Source organism: Charadrius vociferus, unplaced genomic scaffold, assembly GCF_000708025.1.
Source record: "Charadrius vociferus isolate BGI_N301 unplaced genomic scaffold, ASM70802v2 scaffold200, whole genome shotgun sequence".
NCBI classification, from domain to species: Eukaryota; Metazoa; Chordata; class Aves; order Charadriiformes; family Charadriidae; genus Charadrius; species Charadrius vociferus.
The window spans coordinates 1,401,545-1,420,809 of record NW_009646515.1 but is presented as its reverse complement, the minus strand read 5'-3'; the positions used below and the strand labels follow the sequence as shown (position 1 = coordinate 1,420,809).

Below are 19,265 nucleotides of genomic sequence, written 5' to 3'. Positions count from 1 at the left end.
TGAGTTATACAGCACTCAGAATCATTGCATAAAGTCATCTGTTCAAAGTAAGTGGGGAAAAACCCCGATGTCGTTCTAACTCTGAGTAAAAAAAAAAACACAACACAAACCAACCAAAAAACCCCTGAAGGCCATAAATGATATTTCAGCAAATTGCAAAAATAGTGAGAGGGAAACTCCAACAAGGGTTGCCTTGGTAAGAGGTATCTTCCTGTTCGCTGTGAAGATGTTATGAGAATGCAACATTGAAGCTTCTGTTTTTCTCTGCTAATGCTTTTTATGAAAATTTTGTTAGTTGGTGATTTTTAAGGCTTTTAATTCAAACACAGCTCTGAGGAACTTTGGTGGAGGAGATAGGTGAGTTACAGACTGACTTTTCAAGACTCATGTTTTTAAAGCAAAAAAAAAAGGCCAATTACATATAATCATTTCCTTAATAAAATGCCAGCCATAGTAAGAGAAGAGAGAGCTGAGAGTAAGGTGAAGTCTGGGTGGGCTCATTTATCTTGCACTTTGTATTTCACTACTTTTAAGATCAGCCTCCACAGAGAATTACAGAAAAGAAAAAACAAACCACCATCATTTAGTATATTAAAAAGCAAGATAGACCCTTGTCCTTTATATACAGTATATTGTTAAGCACAGATGACCACAACTTCAAACAAAGCCTGTTTGAAGTAATGTAATGTAATGTCTCCCTGCCCCACCCTCATCTTGTAAGAGGGCAGCATGGGGGCTTGCTCAGGAGCATAGAGAATCAGCACAGCCTTCTCAGTGCCTTGGCAGCTGCAGACAGCAAGGTCCTGAGATTTGTGCTATCAACCTGTTCCACTACATTAGCGACGCTTTATATTCTCTTTTCCATTATGGTGGAGTCTTGCACACTGGAACGAGGTGATTAACCCTTACACCTCAATTCCTCTAAAAAGAATAGGGCGGGGAATCAAAAAAAAAGAAAAAAGAGCACCATACAAGGAGCACTTTTAACCCACAAAAAGATGATAACTAGTTTCTAGGTTAGCTTAGGACACCTTCCCCAGTCCTGCACCCTCACCCCTGCCTTGCAGCTGCTAAGGGTTGCCATTTCCTGATCGCTGTAATCTCAATGTTAGAAGAGGAGGTCCCCACTAGTCCCTGTCTCCTCCTCAGTGCTGGCTCTGGTGGTCATGCAGCCAAGTAGTGAATCAAATCTGGGAACTGGTCTGGATGAGAACTGACTGCTTTCGATTTAGCTGTGTTAGCTTCCTGCCAGATCAGTTTCCCAAGACAGCTCACTATGTACCTGTATGATCACATGGGGCTAGCAGGAAAGGGTAATGGGATGGAAAGGAAGGGCGAAATACCTCCTTGAGCACCAGCTTAGCCTTACAGTGGATTCAACTGATTGTGGAGCTACAACTTGACAGAGATGTAAAACAAGTAAAAAGAAATTAAACTAGTTGCAACTTACCTGTTCGTTCCTGAACGCATGAAGAAGAGCATTGGCATCTTCAACAGTAAGGGGGAATGAGAGTCGTGGTCCATAATAGGAGTCTGGAACATCAATCTTCTTTTCAAATTCTGTTAAATATAAACCTTCATCCACTCCCTGAGATACACTAGGGCTGGTGAAAATGTGAGAAACTGGAACAAGAGGGAAGAAAAACAACAACGTGGAAACTCCACCAGTCACCCATAGGGCCATAATAGCATGACGAGAACTGGTTGAACTGGTTGAATGTAACTGATGCTTTACTTGCTGCAGTATTACAGTGGCTAACTCCTGCCTTGTATAGTGGAAGAGCTCCAGGTCTCCCCAGGTTGTTTCCCAATACTAAAAACAAACAAAGAAACAAAACCAAAAAAAAACAAGAAAAACCCAACCAAACTGAAAAACTAGCAAAAACTCTGTCCCAACAGCCAATACCTGCGATCAAGATGCAAAACATTTTGCACTGAAGTTGTGGAGCAATCTGCTCTCATATCTAATGAGAAACATAACCTGTTATAGACTTTCTTCTCCTTCCCCGACAAAGCAAGGAGATTCAAAAGTCATGGCTGCTCATACAATCACCATATCTGTTTAAAGTTCAATATTACACTTTTAATACAGGTTTTAAAGATTCATTTTTATTGCTTTTATTTTCTACATAACATTTTTAGACTAAATACCAGCAGGTTAGTGATTATTTTAAAAGTCATCGACAAAATCCTATTTATTCACAGTGGATAAAGCACTCCTTTCTGATACAACTAGGAGACAATACCAGCTTTTGGTTGGCTGCCATAAAACCATTGGATGAAATAAAGCAAACAAAAACATAGTGGTAAAAGTAGAGCATAGCTTCTAATTTTCCTGGAACATGGAAAAAGCAGGAGGATTGCTAATTACTTCAATATTTCTTTGACATACCCTTGAAATGTAACTGAATGAGCAGTAGATTTCAGTTTTTTCTTCTTGCAGACTGTTTTTATCAGGTATTATTCTAAAAGAGAGAACCAAACCCTAGAGGATAGTGTTCTGGCAGCTGCTGCTGCAGAGTTGCTCTTGTGAGAGGATTGTTGTAGCACTTTTTGCTGGGCTACAGGTAAGTTTTTTGTAACCTTGATTAGATGCAACTGGAAATAAAAATGTATTATTTATTGCTGGAGGAATACCTGTGGCTGTGACTCAAAACTCACAGCAGCCAAAACCGGCATGTGGCTTCAAATTATGAGATTCATAAAGGCCAGCTTGTCTTGTAACTGGATAAAATTCATATTAAAGAAATAAACAGATAAAAAATATGCTTTTATCAGCTCTGGATTAAAAAAACCCTTTTTTTTATCTGCTCTTCTGCTGTAAGCTGATTAGCACATTCAGTGTACAGCCATGTAAATGGATTAAGGCATCAAGTAACAGCAAGGTGCTCAGGGTTCACCGTTTCCAGCAAGTACAGTCTGATTTGCAGTCTTCCACCACAGTGACAGCTTTGTCCGGCCAGCTGCCAGGATGTCACCCATGGACGAAAACTGCTGGTTCCACATACCCATCATCCAAGCACATCCGCACCAAATCTTGTCCCACGTCTCATCCCAGGTCTAGCAGTGGATCTCTGGATGGCATCTGCCTCTGTGCCCTACCCCTCAGGAAGTGGGTGGCTGCAGATCATGGAGCCAGTTCCTCAGACCACCTGAAAATCCTCATTGCCTGTTCTGTCCAGAGGCTCTCCTCATCTGACATGACTCCTTCAGAGTCACCGATCTTCTCAGCATCTCAAGCCAGGGGACACCCGTCCATGCCTGCTCCTACTCCAGCTCTCCCTTCCTGCACGCAGCAGGCTACCCATCCCTTTACCTCTGAACACGAACCTGCCTTCCTCACAGCCTTGCTTCCTTTTGGCACATGCCCAGGCTGAGAAACCCAATCTCCTTCCCTGTAGGGCACATCTCTGCAAAGTACACCCCATTTTCCACTTCTGGATGAGTTGTCAAAAGCCAGTCATGGTCATTAGCTTTAGAGTGTGCTTATGTCTCCTCAAGCAGTCTTTCAGCTGCCAGAGGAGTCAGTAATGGATGCCCTAATGCAGCCTGGGGATTAGCGTGCTGGCCGACGAGTATCCCAGCTCACCACAAGCCCCAAGCAGGACCAATTCCGAAGGATTTGGCACCCCTCTCATTTTAGTAATTTTCTAGTTGAAGCTGTCAAGGCTCTTTCAGTCCATATTGAAAGACAGGGACAAAAACTCTCGACATGCCTAGTTCAGGCACCTATCTTAAGACAGAATGAAATACCCTCTGCCAGTATCTGCATCTCTCTACAGAGAGCACAGGGAATGACCTACTTTGTGCTCTGACACCAGAGGTCTCGCTCAAGCTCAGTGAGTTGAGCCTTCACTGTTAGCAGACCCCACACAACTACCCTGCAGGACAATAGCCATATTCCATATTAAATACAAAAGCCCAGAGCTACATGGAGTCAGTTCGGCCACAGAAAACCCAAGGACCTGGTTCTCCTGACAAGATCACCTCACTATGCGAGTTGTTTAAAGCAAGTCACAGACACCACTGCCAAAGATGTAATCACTATGTGGGCAACAAGGAATCAGTTCTGCAGCTCTGAAGTAAGCTGTCTGTTCTGCCACCACCTGTGCACCTTCAGACTAACCACTGTGCTACCTGAGAGCACCTCCAACCCTGAGGAGTGCTCTTACATCTGCCAGGTACTGAACCTGAGCCATCAGGTTAAAGCCAGATGGACCCTGAGCCCACTAAGAGGATGATGATTTCTATAATGCTCCAAACATTTATTCCTTCATTCTGTTCCTGGAGCTGTAAGCTGCAAGCAGCTGTGACTTAGTCCCCACTGCAAGAATCACTCTACACAAGCAGCCTTGGAAGGGTGTTAATGCTGTAAGGGAGGCATCATAGGGAGTGAAACTGCAGAAAACAGCATTTTTTTGTTCCCTTTGGAAGGCAGGCTCCAGAAGGTGTGGCTCCTGCCCTGGTGACCTTGAGAGGCACAACCTGGGGTGCCTTGGACTCCTAGTCCCACCACTTTGCCCAGGACATGTTTTCAGCATTCTCACCCTCAATGCACCCACAAAAGAGTGAGCAAATGGGTCACCTTTTGCTGGAAAAGCATTTTCCAGCTTTCTCTGATCAGAGGTCTTTCCATTGAAAGGCTGAGTAGGTATGCAGATTTTTTCAGGAAGGGAGGGAGAAAAATGTAAGGTGGAAAAGGTTTTAATTCTTACTTCCCACAAACCTTTTGAAAATAACCTTTAATCAGAAGCAGAACAAGAACAAGAAACACAGCTATATAATATCCCAACCACAACTTAAACTGCACTGACATCTTAAGCAGGATGAGAGGATAACAAAAGCTTCAGGGTACAACAGATAAACAATCACATCAAAAGCACTACTGTGTTAATGAGATGGTGGCCGCTTTCTTTCTTTGAAAAACATATTCTAAAAAAGATTAAAAAGAGGAAAGTGACAAGATGAATAGTGGAGACTGAGTGGTTTATAATGTAAGGAAAAACACAGATCACAAAATCTTCAGGTAGCTTTCTCATCACATACTGAGAACAGGCAACCTACTCTCTCGTAAGAAAATTATATACTATCTTCTTGGAGAGGGCTTTTGAACCATATGCTATCATTCTAATTTAAGTGAGTAGATACTGATAAAAAACCCACAGATAATTGTGGCTTTTAGAAAATGCTTGGGAATAGCAAAGCCAATTTGAAGCTTGTTATGTTTACACTCACTGTGGCTCACATCTTAGGACCATGATTCAGCAGAAGTGGAAGCAGTTCATTAAGAATCACTCTATTCAGCACTTAGTTTGCTTAAATCAGTGGAGCTAGCGTGGCTGCTGCAAAGATCACTTAGAGGGGAAGCAATCAAGAGCTTGAAGTAAAGAATGCACACAGACAGTAGCTGGACAAACATAACCACAAATGACACAAGAAAATACCCTAAGTTAGCTCCTTTGTATAGGTAGCCTCAGCCAGCTCTGTATTAAACATGTACCTTACAGAATCTTCCTGTTTCATTTTGGATTTTGGTATTTGTAACATGAGGTGTTTGAAAGCAGGCAAAAACAAACCAAGACAAAAATAAAGCCTTTGGAGCCATTACCAGGTCTTAACAACTTCAGTCTTAATAGATGAAAGTTTCAAGCAAGCAAGACACAGGGGAGCTTTACCATAAACCATACACTTCATCATGTGTTTCAGCCTTAACCACATCCACAACTCCCAGTATCTGCAAGACCAAGAAACCGGTTACCTGCACAGTGGTGACAAGGGGCAGCCCACAGTACCCTCTGTCCCTCCCTGTGCACCAGTGGGGAGTGAATCTCCACCTGCCCGTGAACAGCCCATGCATACAGCAGTGTGCTCCGTACCAGCCATGTTCTGAGCCCGACCAAGTCACCTGAGGCACCTCACTCACCTTTGTTCCTTCTGTCAATAGACACAGTTAATAAAGGTGGATAAATGAGATCTACAATGAGCAGCTGTAAGATTCCCTTTTAATATTATAATGAAAATAGAGATTAACACTATTTTTCCAAATCTTAGACCAAGTACTACTACTGTCTTTCCCACTCAGGTGGAAAAGCTGAACTGAGGTGCATTCTCAGCATGTAGAAGTAGATGAAGTGAGCAGTGTCTGATTGTCTTTAAGTTTGCCAATCCCTTCCCAGGAAACTAAATGACTAAAGCAGATTTTTTTTTGGCAGAATACAGTGGTAATGGAAAAAATCAAAGGAAGAACTATTGTATCATCTGCCTTGGCTTTGGAGCAAGGCTCAGACAGAATTTCTTTTTCTGCAGAGCACACAGAGCATTAGGCACTCTAAAGTATTTAAGAGAGAAAAAATGCCATTTCTAATGGTTGTCATTAGAACACTGAACCACTTAACGGTTTTGATGGTGGTTTTATCCTTTTATCAAAGTGTCTTGTGCAAATTTTAATTGGAATAACCTGTGGCTGGACCAGATGAAAGAGAAAGGACATTCTCTTGTAACTTAATAAGAAAGGGACAGTCTCCTTTTTAACTCTTCTGGGATTAGATCTATTCTCAATTTGTTCAGGGAAATCATGTTTGTTTTCTGGACTTAAGAATCACTTTCAGACTGTCCTTCTGTTGAGCTTGACCTCAAAAGTAAATTTTATCCAAGGATACCAAAATACTTCAAAAGTCAAAGGTTATTCTTTGAATAACTGGGCTTTAATTTAGATGGTTTCTAAAGATTTATCTCCAGCAGTTTAAATTTATTTCATTTTTAATCATCCATGTACAGGTACACATTTTGCAGTGAAATCTAGAACAAATTAAATTAAAAAGTGGTCCATAACTGCTTCAGGGGAAAAAAAAATAGAAAAAGAAGAGTAACCTCTTTGAAGACAACGTCTTTGATTACACCTGCCCCAAACCAACTAGACACAGTCTTTTTGGGTAATCACATCTCATAGTTTAAGAAAACACGCGTAGAAACCTGTGAAAACTGGCATCAGTAAGGCCACCATTAGAACAGCTTAAGGGCAGTAACATATAAGAAAGCACTCCGAGCACCTCTGAGTATTCTCATAAGGACAACAGGTATCTGTTCTGTCTTACATCTTGCTTCACTGAGTGGATATTGAGCAAAGTCAACACTTACAGGATAAAATTCTTATCACAGTATTTGGGAAATCAAATCTCAGCCCCAACATGTGCCACAAGCTGTAAACATCACATTGAAAATGTGATGTTTACATCACATTGAAAAAGTTTCCTCACATCCGTTTTTTCAAACAGACTCTCCATATTACTTTGATTTTTATCCTTACCTGCATCAGGATTAGTACAGTGATCCAGCATGAATGTAAAAAAGTTGGATAGCTGAGTACAGAAAAGAAAAGAACAAATACACACTGATCAGTTTAGGGGATCCAACAAGCATTAATATTCTCTTTCCTTACTCAAATACTAACAATTTCCCACTTGGGAGGATCTAAGACACTACTATATGTTCCCATAGCATCAACCTGCAATAATGACACTACTTGTGACCTACTACAAAACTGGCTTGCTCCTTTCCTTCTTTGCTGTGAATTAGCAGATTGACACTATATGAATACATACAAAGTTCTAGGGCTGTATCAATGCTGCTGACGTTTTTGGGTATAATTCATCTTGCCCACCATCCGGACTATTTCCTTAGACTCCCTTTGTAGTCAATAGAAAGATACTGCTACAATGCACTGAACTAACTCTAGAACCTGATGCTAGGATGAACACAAAGCCTTAGAAGTTCCTAATTCCCTGAACTGACCCTAAAGGAAGCCTGGGTTGACATGCTGACATGCGGATATCTCTGCTGTACATATTTTGCCTCACAGACATGGTTAAGATCACCCATAGTGGGATGACCTGCAACCCCTGCCTAACAGAGCTGTTCCGTATGTGGTCCATAACTGCTAACCTAGATATTGTTGTACAAGCAGAATGGTGTCCTGCTGCTTATATAATTTGATATATATATATGCCTACACACAACCTAGTTCATGTGTGAGGCAGGGAAGCAGTTTTATTATACAGGACGGAGCTTTGTAGGGAGAAATAACCACATATCCATTTTGTTTGTGCAACTTCAGTCCTTTAGGGATAACATAACTGCTTGTACAGGAAGAATTGAAGATTACAAACCTGTAGTTGATCTTGCTCATCAGCATATTCGATTGACTGAAAGATACTCAGAGAATAGCGGCGCCTCATCTCTATCCGGGCCATTGTAAGGCGGTACCAATTCTGGATGAGGATAGCAGCTCTAATGACTGTCAAAACAGAAAGCAATGAGGTACACATGGATGCAGTGTAATCTACAATGAAAACACACGTTACCTTTGCAGAATTTTGCAGAGAGATGACAAATTCAGTCCATTGTGCACAGTTGACATTAAGATGAAACTCTGTAAAAGGGAGACTGAAAAAGTGTTTTCTGATAATGAATACATGACGCATTTACTGTTTCTGTCTTCAGGGACAGATCCCAAACTAGCTGACTTCCTGAAGCCTGTATTGACAGAAACCTTCCCCATTTCATTGTCCTGAAGACAGTGCCCATGTAGGAAGTCAGCCATGTTCAGCTGATGGGCAGTATGTGGGTTTTGGGAAGGTGAGGGAAGGAAGAAGAGCACTTTGGCCTACCAATAAAATGTATTTCTTTACCAAGTTGCAGTAAAAAGCTTCAGACTTTGCAAGCTATAACATGAGCGTTGTGTAATGACAGAGTTTGTTACAGCCTCTTTTAACAGAAAGTTTTTGCCTGCACAGCTGTATCAGCAAGCCAGCAAAACTCAAACCTTAGGATAAAATGGTAACAAACCATATTGAAGGGCAGAATATGTTGCTTAAATAGACATTCCAAAAGGCACACAGGTATATCTTTGGCTAGCTTGGTGAACAAAGGAACAGCCACCCCAAGAATTCAATGGGACATGTCAGAAGACCATTTTGTACCATGTGCTGAATATGCATCCCACTCAGCACTTTAAGAAGTTGTGTCTACTATTGTCCCAGTCTGGAAAACGGCTGGAAACTTCACTGAAGGACAATCACCAAGACTGCAACCTAGAGTGAAGGGCCTGCAGCCTACAGGACCCAGTCATGCCACAAACAGATCACATTCCCTTGGCTGCTCAGAAAAAAGTTTATCAAGCAGAACAACATCTGGTCGCACAAAGAGGTTCTGGGGTGGGCACTGCCCTGTGGGGAGAGCTCCTCACACCTGTCAAGCAGTTAGCGCTGCATGAACAGTGGCCACCAGTGACAGCTGTGCAGGAGGACAGCAGCTCCAGGAGCTAATGTCCACTTGATCCCTTCCCACCACTCTGACAATTCCCCCTGCTACTCCTGGTACCCAAAGGGTAGCAGCTGTCAGGAGCCAGGGGGTGAAATGTAGGTGGCAGTAGCACTGCCAGCAGGAAGACAAGAGGAAAGGCAGGCAGGCCTCAGCATTACAGGTGATCGCTGCAGCTCTGATAAACCTGAAGGAAGGAGTGAAAGCAGAAGGCTGGGGGGGCTGTGCTCAGCCTGAAATAATTGTGATCTTGGGAGAGGAGGAACAGATGAGCTGAGCAGTAACTTCTGCTGTTTCATAGAGCTGTGACTCTCCAGTGCTTTACGGGTGCTTATCCAGAAAGATCAACATACTTTCAGAAAAGCATTCCTTGGTCACTTGTTAACTGCTTTTTTTTTTTTTTTTTAAGATCAGCTAAAGAGGAATAAATGCACATTTCAGATACTTAGGGCATATGTGAGTATGGATTTATCATCCAGAGAAGGACACCATTCACCATACAAAATAGAACAAAATGCAGCTACTGCCTTGAAGACTGAGCAGCTGAAATAATGGCAAATTCAAATCTAGTTGTTTGCTTAAATTATACTCAGAATAGGACTCTGTATGAACATGCTTAGCCCTAGAGAGCACTAACAGGGGCAGTCAAGAGGCATTACATTTGTCACTGTGTAACAGCGAGAGGAAGACAGAGTGCAGGGGTATTGGATCCTGCACCTGTCCCAATGCTACCACGTTGCCACTACCATATTCTTGTCTGGCAACAAAAAATAGAGTAAGGTAGGAGGCTGCTCTCAAGAGATGTCACATTTACTCACTTATAGTTGAACATAATTCTTTCTTGACTTGTTGCTTACTCCTTTACCCCTACCTCTTTTTCCCTGTACTCTCAACAGGATACCAGTAAATAAGTAGACAGGACCAGAAATGCCCAGCCTTTACCTCCAGTCCTGCAGCTAACATCTCACTTCAAGGAGTTTCCTAAGTAACTCAACCCTGAATAGCTCAGCATAGGACACAGAAAAAAGTTTCTTTGCTTCTGATCTTGAAGGAACAAGTCAAAGCAGCTGCAGGGCAACTCTACTGAAGGTACAAGAACCAAAAGAATACACTGATCTTAGCTCCTGACACTCCCAAGATCTAGAGTTCATTTTTGAGCAGATGAAGAGATGACCAGGAGAAGCACAGAAATAAAATTCTGCCATTGTCCTGAATTCCAGAGTTTGACACAATCACCACTGTACAGCACTGCAAAATCATGAAAAAGAAAGGAGGAAACTCAAACCAACCCTAATGTCTTAACACGAATATGCTTCTATGTTATTACAGTTGCCAAAATGAACAGTTGATACTGAAAAACAAAACAAAACAAGAAATAACAACCAACAATTCATACTAATGCTTTTTCTCTCTGCAAAGTAGCACAGAAAAGCTCTGTATTAGAGGGACAACAGTTTACACCAGTCAACTATTTTAGCTGATCACAAATACCAGGAATTTTGAGACTAGGATGAGTGGCACCCCTGAGTGAGATAGATCTCTTTCTTGAACTGACAGTTATGCAGGTAAAGAAAAACCTCCATGGAAGAGTGATTCTATTAATAAATGTAGAGTGTTAAGGAAGTTTTTTAATAAAAGTGCTTACAGGTGCCATAATAGCACATTGTTTGCTTATTTTACCGTTAATAAGTATACAGTATAGTTAAAGTGGTAAAGTTTTCTAGTCTAGACAAGGCCAAAATCAGTAAAGACTCTCATCCTACAGATGTCACATCCATCCTTGAAAAATTCTCCTGCCTGAAGGAAATGTAATCCTTATATGACTAAGAGCATCCTTCCTACCCTAGATAAACTCTGAGATCTCTGCCCTTTCTGGAATTCACCACCACCACAGACCTGAAAGTCTGACACATCACAGCAAGGCTGTTGTCAACTTTTCTGTTTAGAAGAGTACCTAAGGGGCAAAGCACAGCCACCAACACAGAAACTGATTTCCAGCATCAGAACCATTAAACTTCCCATTAGAGCTCCCACGGGTTACTTAATGGTCCTGAGCACTTAACATGGCACAGTTCCACTGGTATCACATAAGACGGATATATATCGACCACTATGGTTAATGTTGCAAATCTAACAGAATATTTCCTGTCATTCTTTTTAATTGTACTTATTACAGCACTGTTATACTCAGAATACAATTTTCACACTACGCTAAACTGCATCTGTAAATGAAATTGTTATCAGTTGCAGAAGGTCTCTACACCAGCAAGTACCTGTTAAATTCATGTTATTAATGCATTAGAGAGATGTACAGCCTCAGGCTGCAGATAGAATGATGGTTCAGCATCATTTGACTACTGCTGAAGTGTGGAAACAATACCATCCAACAACTGGAGAGAACAAAACATTGTCAAATAAGCACACAAAATCATAAGCTGGCTTTGCAGTAGCAAATCCTGGCTCCACAGCAATGCATATTGATGGTTGTAGACTGAGAATACAGCTCCTCATGCCCACTCCAAGCTTTTGCACCCTCAGAAACGTTCCCATCTAACCCATCTCTGAGGTCTTGCAAGGCACATATATGGATAGCATGCAAACCCAAAGAGGAAGGACTGCTTCCCAGTTTCGGGTAGGTCTGGGACCCCAGATGTTTCTGTTCTACTTCCACTGCTGTGTTACAGCACTGATGTTGCTGTGACAGCCAAGGAGTGTACACAAAGCTGAGTGCTACTCTTAAACCAGTCTGCTTGGATCCCTGTAGCCATGACTAAGTTGCTCCTGCTCCTTAGTCACCAGTTTCCTGTGCCTTGTGTCCTGGCTTGGTAGGCAAAAAGAGCCTTACTTTTCAACTATGGTTGGTCAGTATAATAATCTTCTAAGACTATGCACAGTGCCACATAACATGGCTCTCAGCAGACCTGTAAATTGTGCTTTAACGACAAACCTTGAAAGAGAACACAAATGGTGTGAGCAAAGGTCTGAGCCAATCCTGGAACCCACCTGTGCACCCCCGCCTGTGCAAAGACTGGTGTGTTCATCCCAGGGTGTGGTATGATTAAAGCAGGGAGATGATGCACTAGTTTTCTAATTGAACATTTAACCAGGTACTGTGAAGATTTTCAACTGACAGCCTCAGTGACTGTCAGAGAGAATTTCAGGCCAGGCACTTGGTATGGCAGAAAATGGATTCTGAGAGTCATTGTAATAGCTCTGCTTTATTACACTTGTTTCATGATTGAGGTCACCAAACAACAGGGAAATTGGAACAGTTTGCCCAAGAATCATATGTTGTGCGAGGCCATAAAAGGTCCCCTCAGTACCTTACCCCACACGCTTTGCTAGTGACAGGGCAAGCATAGACACATCTGAAATTCAGCTGCTGTCCCCGATGCTGTGAATCTTTTCCAGCCCAATCTGTAGATGTTAGAGGTGGTCTACAGTTGCCTTCTGACCTCAGCCAGCATCTAAAAGCTATGCACTCTTTTAAAAAGAGGATAATTAGAAAATAATTTTCTCTGAACAAGTATTTCGACAACAGGACTGGGGGGAAACATTACCTTGCAATCCTCCTCTGATGTTACAGAGAGAATGACCACCAGCCCTGAAGACAAAGGCAGCACTCACCTTTCTCTGACCTTCTGTCAGCTACAGAACTGCTGCACCCCATGGTTCCAATGATGCTGCCCATCAGTTTTAATTGCTGTTGATAGAAAGCATGTTTCTCTCAGCTGTTAGCGTTACACACATTTCCTGTGTTCTGTCTTCAGCACTGAGGATTATACCCCTCTGGAGTCCTGTGCTCTTCCTGGCACTCCTAACAGGGAGAGGATTGGGAGGGAGGGAGGGAGAGAGAGAAAAAAAAGAAAGTGTTTGACAACACAGAATCTAAAGTACCTACAGCTCATAAAAAAATTACTGTATAGCACATCCTACACAAACTGGACCTGATGAACCATGCTAGATTTCTTTTTCACAACTGATCACTTATCAGCTTGCATTCAAGACCCACAAACTCAGTAATTAATACAGTTTACTTTTTACATGTTAGCTGAAAGTTCAAGTGCACCAGTGATTTCTTAATCTGAAGCATAGCTATTTGAAGCCTTACTACTAGGGACAAAGGGACTACAGAGGCATGTTACTCTTCATTCTTGTGATTTGAAAACTGGAACTGCATAATTGTAAAGACTTCAGATTACATCTGATACTATTGCTAAAAAAAAACCACCAAACCTCAGCCCTCCTAACACTATTGATTTGAAAATGTGCCCTACCACCCCATTTATCACTGTATGCCTCAGTGTCACCACCATCAAATTTACAGGGAGAAACAGTGCCATAGCAAATTGCTTCCTTATCAGATTTCATTTAAATAAAATATCCAATTTTCTGTTGCATTTCTACTGAAACATTCTAAATAAAAGATTTGGTTTCATTAAAAAAATGAACAAAGTACCTTTTACAGTGTGGCCTTTGGGTTTTTCTCCTGGCACTTGCTCATCTCTTCACTAACTGGTATCATTCACTAATGCAATATACTTCCTAATCAACAAGTTCAAATGTTCAATTTTCCCTGAGATACAAAATGGCTCAATTTCTAAGTAACAAGAAACTTACTGATGCTCTTAGAGAGACTGAACTTTGTTTTAGCTAAAGATTTCTTATATGATCACACTGACCCTTCTCACTCCTTGTCTCCAGGGATACGTGTTTCTCTCTAGCATGTCTGACACATCTAAGTTATTGCATTTGCTGTTTTGGTTCATTTATATTCCTTTTCTTTTAACTTGAATTTTAAAGCAAAGAAGAAATTCTTCAGCATGAAATGAATGCTTAACTACTTTTCCTTCGGCTTTACTAGCAGAAGTAAAAATAACAGGAGGATAAGAGAGAGAGGAAAACACAAATGGGTAACTAGCCTATTTTAAATTTCAATAGTTAGAATACATTTATTGTTGTGGGACTGTTTACAGTTTATATATAATGTTATGTTATGTTAAGCTATGCTATGTTATGTTATGTTATGTTATGTTAATATTGCACAACTGTTTACAGTTGTTGGACTTTTTTCAGGGTCCCACAACACAACGGTATCCCACACTTGAGCTGGGTCTGCCTCCTTTTGAGTCAGTATTTATTTCAGGAAAGAAGGTTTATAGGGTTTTTTCCCCACAATACCCTGCTTTTCTTCCCTCTGAAGAAGATACCATGAAATCCAAACAAGTGCTGTTACAATAATGTTGAGCCAATCAATGGCTTTGACAGCATAAAATACAGCACTGATATTGCTAATAGCTCAAATTTGTCTTATCTCCAAACAATTGTTGTTTTCCTGGACACCATCTCCTCACTTGCCCTCTTAGAAAAATCTCAAGTCGTCATTAGTCCATCCAAACCATCCAGCCACAACTTGAATTGTGATGTGAAGACTAGGACCAAGAGCAAAATAGCGCTTACCATCTAAGTCCTATTGCAGCAAGACTATCTCCATTAAAGGGCAGGTCAGCATGAGCCCAGCAACTGGCCATTGGAAGCCAGAAACAGAATCATCTCGCCTCTCAAGACTCCACCTAAGCCATAGCAAACAATGGGCTCACCCAAGAAACAGGGATCTGAATCACTATCTCACCCTACTTCCATTGACTTAAGTTTTTCTCCCAGTCATTCCCACTCTTCCCTCCACCTACTTCTAAATTTGTGGACTTCTAGCACTTCCTTGAACAAAGAAATAAAAAAAGATAGAGACATAGGGACAGAAAATTTATGGTGATAGCAGTAAATGAAGCCTGAAACATACACTCAAAGATTGGAGGAAAACTTGCACAAATATATCCTATCATTAAACCTCTTGAAAAGGCCAAATCTGGCCATCAAAGAGTTAGTCCAGGGGAGTAATCATCACCTTCAGTCCCAAATACCTGCATCCTAAAAAGGTTATAGCGAACATTTAAACTACTACTCTATTTCCTGATGGCTTTGGTGGTGGCTACAGAGCGACTCTGGCTGCCAACCTGCATATCCAGACTTCAGACCAGCCACATCTACTGAAGACTCCAGCAAGCACAGTCTCCACCCAGGCCCAGCAAATTCACTTTCTGCCCTTCTTGTCTGATTAAAGAATCATGAACAAGTGGAATGGAAGCTCCAAAGAAAGAAATCTCTCCCCTCCAGCCCCCCAGGTATGCTGGTTCAAGCCAACTCCTGCTCCATGGCAAACCCTGCCTTCCTGGGCAAAGGCATAGAAAAATACCAGGCAAAGGCCATGAAGACCTTCCATGGGGACAAAGGTTGAAACCCAAGCATTTAAAACATTAGAATAATTTCTGTGAGCTACTTACTATGCAGTGTAGCAATGTCTGGTGAAGAATCGTTTGCTGTTACAAAATTCCCCCAAATGTCGGCTGATGAAACAGAAAGCCGGACTTTTACCAAGGCATTGAAAAAGGCTTCAGAGATACAAGATAGCTGGATGCGAATTTGGGACGTAATGCTGTGTTAGCATTCTGGATACTATACCACTGATTTACCCTTAAGAGAAAATCTGTCATGTTCACTAAAAAGCAGGCAGTAATTCAATTTCTACAGACCAGTGATCTGTCCCATTTTTAGATATAACTCCAAGAAATTGCTACATTTCTTTCAGTTCAGCAAAAAAGGCAATTTTGTGATGGACAGGCACTGAATACACAGTCCATCCACTGAAGCAAAATAAAATGTCATTCCAACCAGGCCAATAGACACGCACCAAGCTAAGCCGGAGTGGCACATGCTGCTCTTTTTCTGGATAGGAGTCACTGAAGGTAACACTACAGCAAGTGCTCAGAAATTTAGGTTTCAGAACCTGAGCTGTCAAGAGCCTGATTTACAGAGATAATGAATCAGCACCATTTGATCCGGACGTAATAGGTGCTGCCCAAAATCAATCACGCCTCCAGTTTGTCAGTCACGTAAAGACCAGGCTGCCTCAAGAATAATGGAAATCTTGTAAAGATTTATAGCTGACTTTTAATGAAATCAGGCTGCAGGTCCTTTGGGCAGCCAGCCATCCTTTCAAGCATACCTTATCTTTTAAAATTAGATGAGCTGTGCTACTGGCAGACAAGTGTAAGCTAGGTCAAGTCTGAGGATATGGAAGCCATATGAATAAGAGCTACTAGGCTTTAACTTCTTAATCCGGCTTTGTCCCATTTGTTTCTTACCTTTGATAAACAAAGAATGAAAGGCTTCTCCCTCTATTTTTGTTGGGATGGGATTTCCACAATTATGCTACCTCCCCTAGAAGTTGTTTCAATGGCTATCTCCAGCAATGTTCCTCCTTTTCCTACTCGCCCCTTTCTCAATTGTATTTGTGAACAAATAGTTACAATCTCCTCCCATAACATGTCTTAGAAGGTACGTGTGGTTGGAGAGGTAATGAGAGAGGGACAGTTTTCTCCGTAAAGATCAGATGGATGGATGGGTGGATGCTTCCAATGATAGGGGCTTTCCTTTGATGTCCTTTCTTGCTGTCAATTTTTAAATTTTTGTGACTCACAGACTTTCTTTTCAGTTGTTTTCCTTTGGAAATGAGGACTGCAGAGAAGTGAGAAACAGATGCTATAACAGGAGTTTATGATGGATTTGCTTCTGTGCATTGCTGACGGAATGACACAGGAAAGAGCAAAATAGCCTCGAGAAGAGAACCCAGACCCCCAGGTTAGCACCTGTGGAGGGACAACTCTTCAAAGCTGTCTTGTTGCCAGAGTTAAGATTGTCAAGGATGGGAATCTAGAGATGAGTTAAAGATTTCATTAGCTAAATGACCCACCAGGCAGAAAGTGGGATGAAGCAGCCACAGTCAACTAACAAAGTGAAAGAGAACCTGGCTATGGCACACAAGAGCTGTCATTTTGACACCAATGCTGAATTTGGTCTACCAAGGGGCTGATACAAGAACATCAAACATAGGCAAAGCAGTATGTGTTTAGGTCTCTGTTATTTTACATCCATGGGACAAACTGACGTTTATATTTAGTGTCCTTCAGTGATTATATATGTGAAAGAAAGAAATGAGAAAGCCTTTTTGCTTACTGATAATTTCTTCAGCCTGCTCAGAGAAGCATGGCTAAGCTCAATATAGAATTGACGGAATCATTTCTAGCAATGGCTGTGTTGATAGATCTCAGTGTTTGGGCCAGGAATCAATAGGGAATGGATGTAGTAAGATACCTGGAAGACAGTAAAGCCTGAAAGTGTAGAGGATGAAGATGGACCAGCTCATTAAGGTGGACTCATATTCCTGAGCACAAAAATATACTGCAAAAAGAAATCAAAGTAAGAACTGCAAAGGTGTGAACAGGCAGAGATTGTTCAAGCAATCATTGAATTCAGGAACTGTATGCAAATCCAAATTGGATCTGTAGAAAAATGATAGGAAAAAGCCAGTTCATGTTATTTACAATCAATAAAGGACACAAAACTTTTACACTTTTTTTTTTTTTGTGCAGAAAATAAACAAAAAAAGCAAGTAGTCTCATTGTTTGTGCAGCAAGACTTTGGGGAGAATGTTTTTAAAAAAGAGGGGGAGTAGCAAATACAAGTGCACAAATGGGGTGCAGATCACCTTGAAGTATACGCAAAGCCATCATATCACTTTCCAGAAAGGTTAAACGCCTCTAGGGGGAGATTCCTTCAGGAAGCAAGGAGAAAACTAAAATTCCTGAAGCAAAGTTAGCTCTAGTAAACTGCACCCAACCAGAGCATAAAAGTCAACAACTGTTGTAGCTTATTATCCTGGAGGAAAAGGAAAATCTGAATCACGCAACATCCTGCAGTTAATGAGCAGGGTCTTAATGACATGCCATTTAATTCTCCTTACTTGAAGGGGGAAAGTGATGAAAAAGCAGGGCTCTAGAATAGAGTAAATATGTGATGAAATCTGAGCCAGTTTAAAAATTAAATTCATGGTTCAGCTAAAATTCATATTGGTTTTAATAAAGTTTAAGTTAAGCATCAAAAAAGGTTCAAAATTATCATTATAAAACTACTTTTTCCTAAAGCAAATAGTACATGAAATACAGTTGTCTCAAAGCTATTTGACCTCATCTGTATTCAGAAGTTCTGGATAACTGATCCAGTCCAGGACAAACTTTATAACTTGAAGCACACTGATTTTTCTCAAGGTAAAATCATAAACAGTCCCACATACATCTGTCATTCCCTACACAGACTTAGGATGAGGTAAATTTGCTCTTTAAAAGCAAGCTCTCTCTCTCTCTCTATATATATATATACACACAGCCCCCACCCAAATATATTACCTGTTTCTTCTTTCTGCTTCAGCAACACCAAGATTTTTTCCGCAAGAATACCTGTAGGAGATTCTTTTTTTTAAAAGAAAGCAGCCCCTTTTTGGAAGCAGAACTGCACAACGAGGGGTGCAGCTCTGCAGAACAGGTGCTCCAATTCTCTCTGGGGATCTGGAGCTGTCGGAAGCTGCAATGCACTTGCTCTCCACCTATTTATACAGCTTCCTGAGAGGCAATTTCTTGAGTACTGCTCTTCAGAAACAGTCAAGGGAAAACGGCGTTTTCGTCGTCCAGCCTGATGTGAAAGCTCATGGCTGCAGCCCTACAGCTGCGCTGTACGTGTGCTGTTGAAAAGCTGTTTTGTCACCATGCCTCCTGAATCTCAGGCAGAGAAAGGGATGGGCTGAAGTTATCGGCTTCGCATCTGAAGTCACATGATCTCTTTCAAGTGGACCGGCCTTTCTGCTGTGTTGAGGCAATGATTTGCATTTTAGCAGATCTAGCACACTGGAAAAAACCATAAGGGCTGTCCAGGTATTTGGTTATCTGATGTAACTGGCATGGTTATGAAAGCCCTTAAGGAAAGAAATACTGAATTTACTACGAGACATTGTATCTGCATATTAGTGATATAGGTGTTCTCCAGAACACTGTCAT

At 41.4% G+C, this 19,265-nt stretch overlaps 1 protein-coding gene across 1 annotated transcript in view; it reads right to left on the bottom strand.

The window, feature by feature from the left end:
• PPEF1 (protein phosphatase, EF-hand calcium binding domain 1) overlaps positions 1-13,009 on the bottom strand; it is a 30,288-nt gene extending 17,279 nt beyond the window's left edge. The window contains exons 1-4 of the mRNA XM_009884816.1: positions 12,946-13,009; positions 8,166-8,293; positions 7,307-7,358; positions 1,451-1,623 (exon numbers count right to left, since the gene is read on the bottom strand). Of these exons, the coding sequence (XP_009883118.1) occupies positions 1,451-1,623; positions 7,307-7,358; positions 8,166-8,293; positions 12,946-13,009 (417 nt within the window). The remainder of the gene's footprint in view (positions 1-1,450; positions 1,624-7,306; positions 7,359-8,165; positions 8,294-12,945) is intronic.
• Between the last annotated feature and the right edge of the window lie 6,256 nt (positions 13,010-19,265).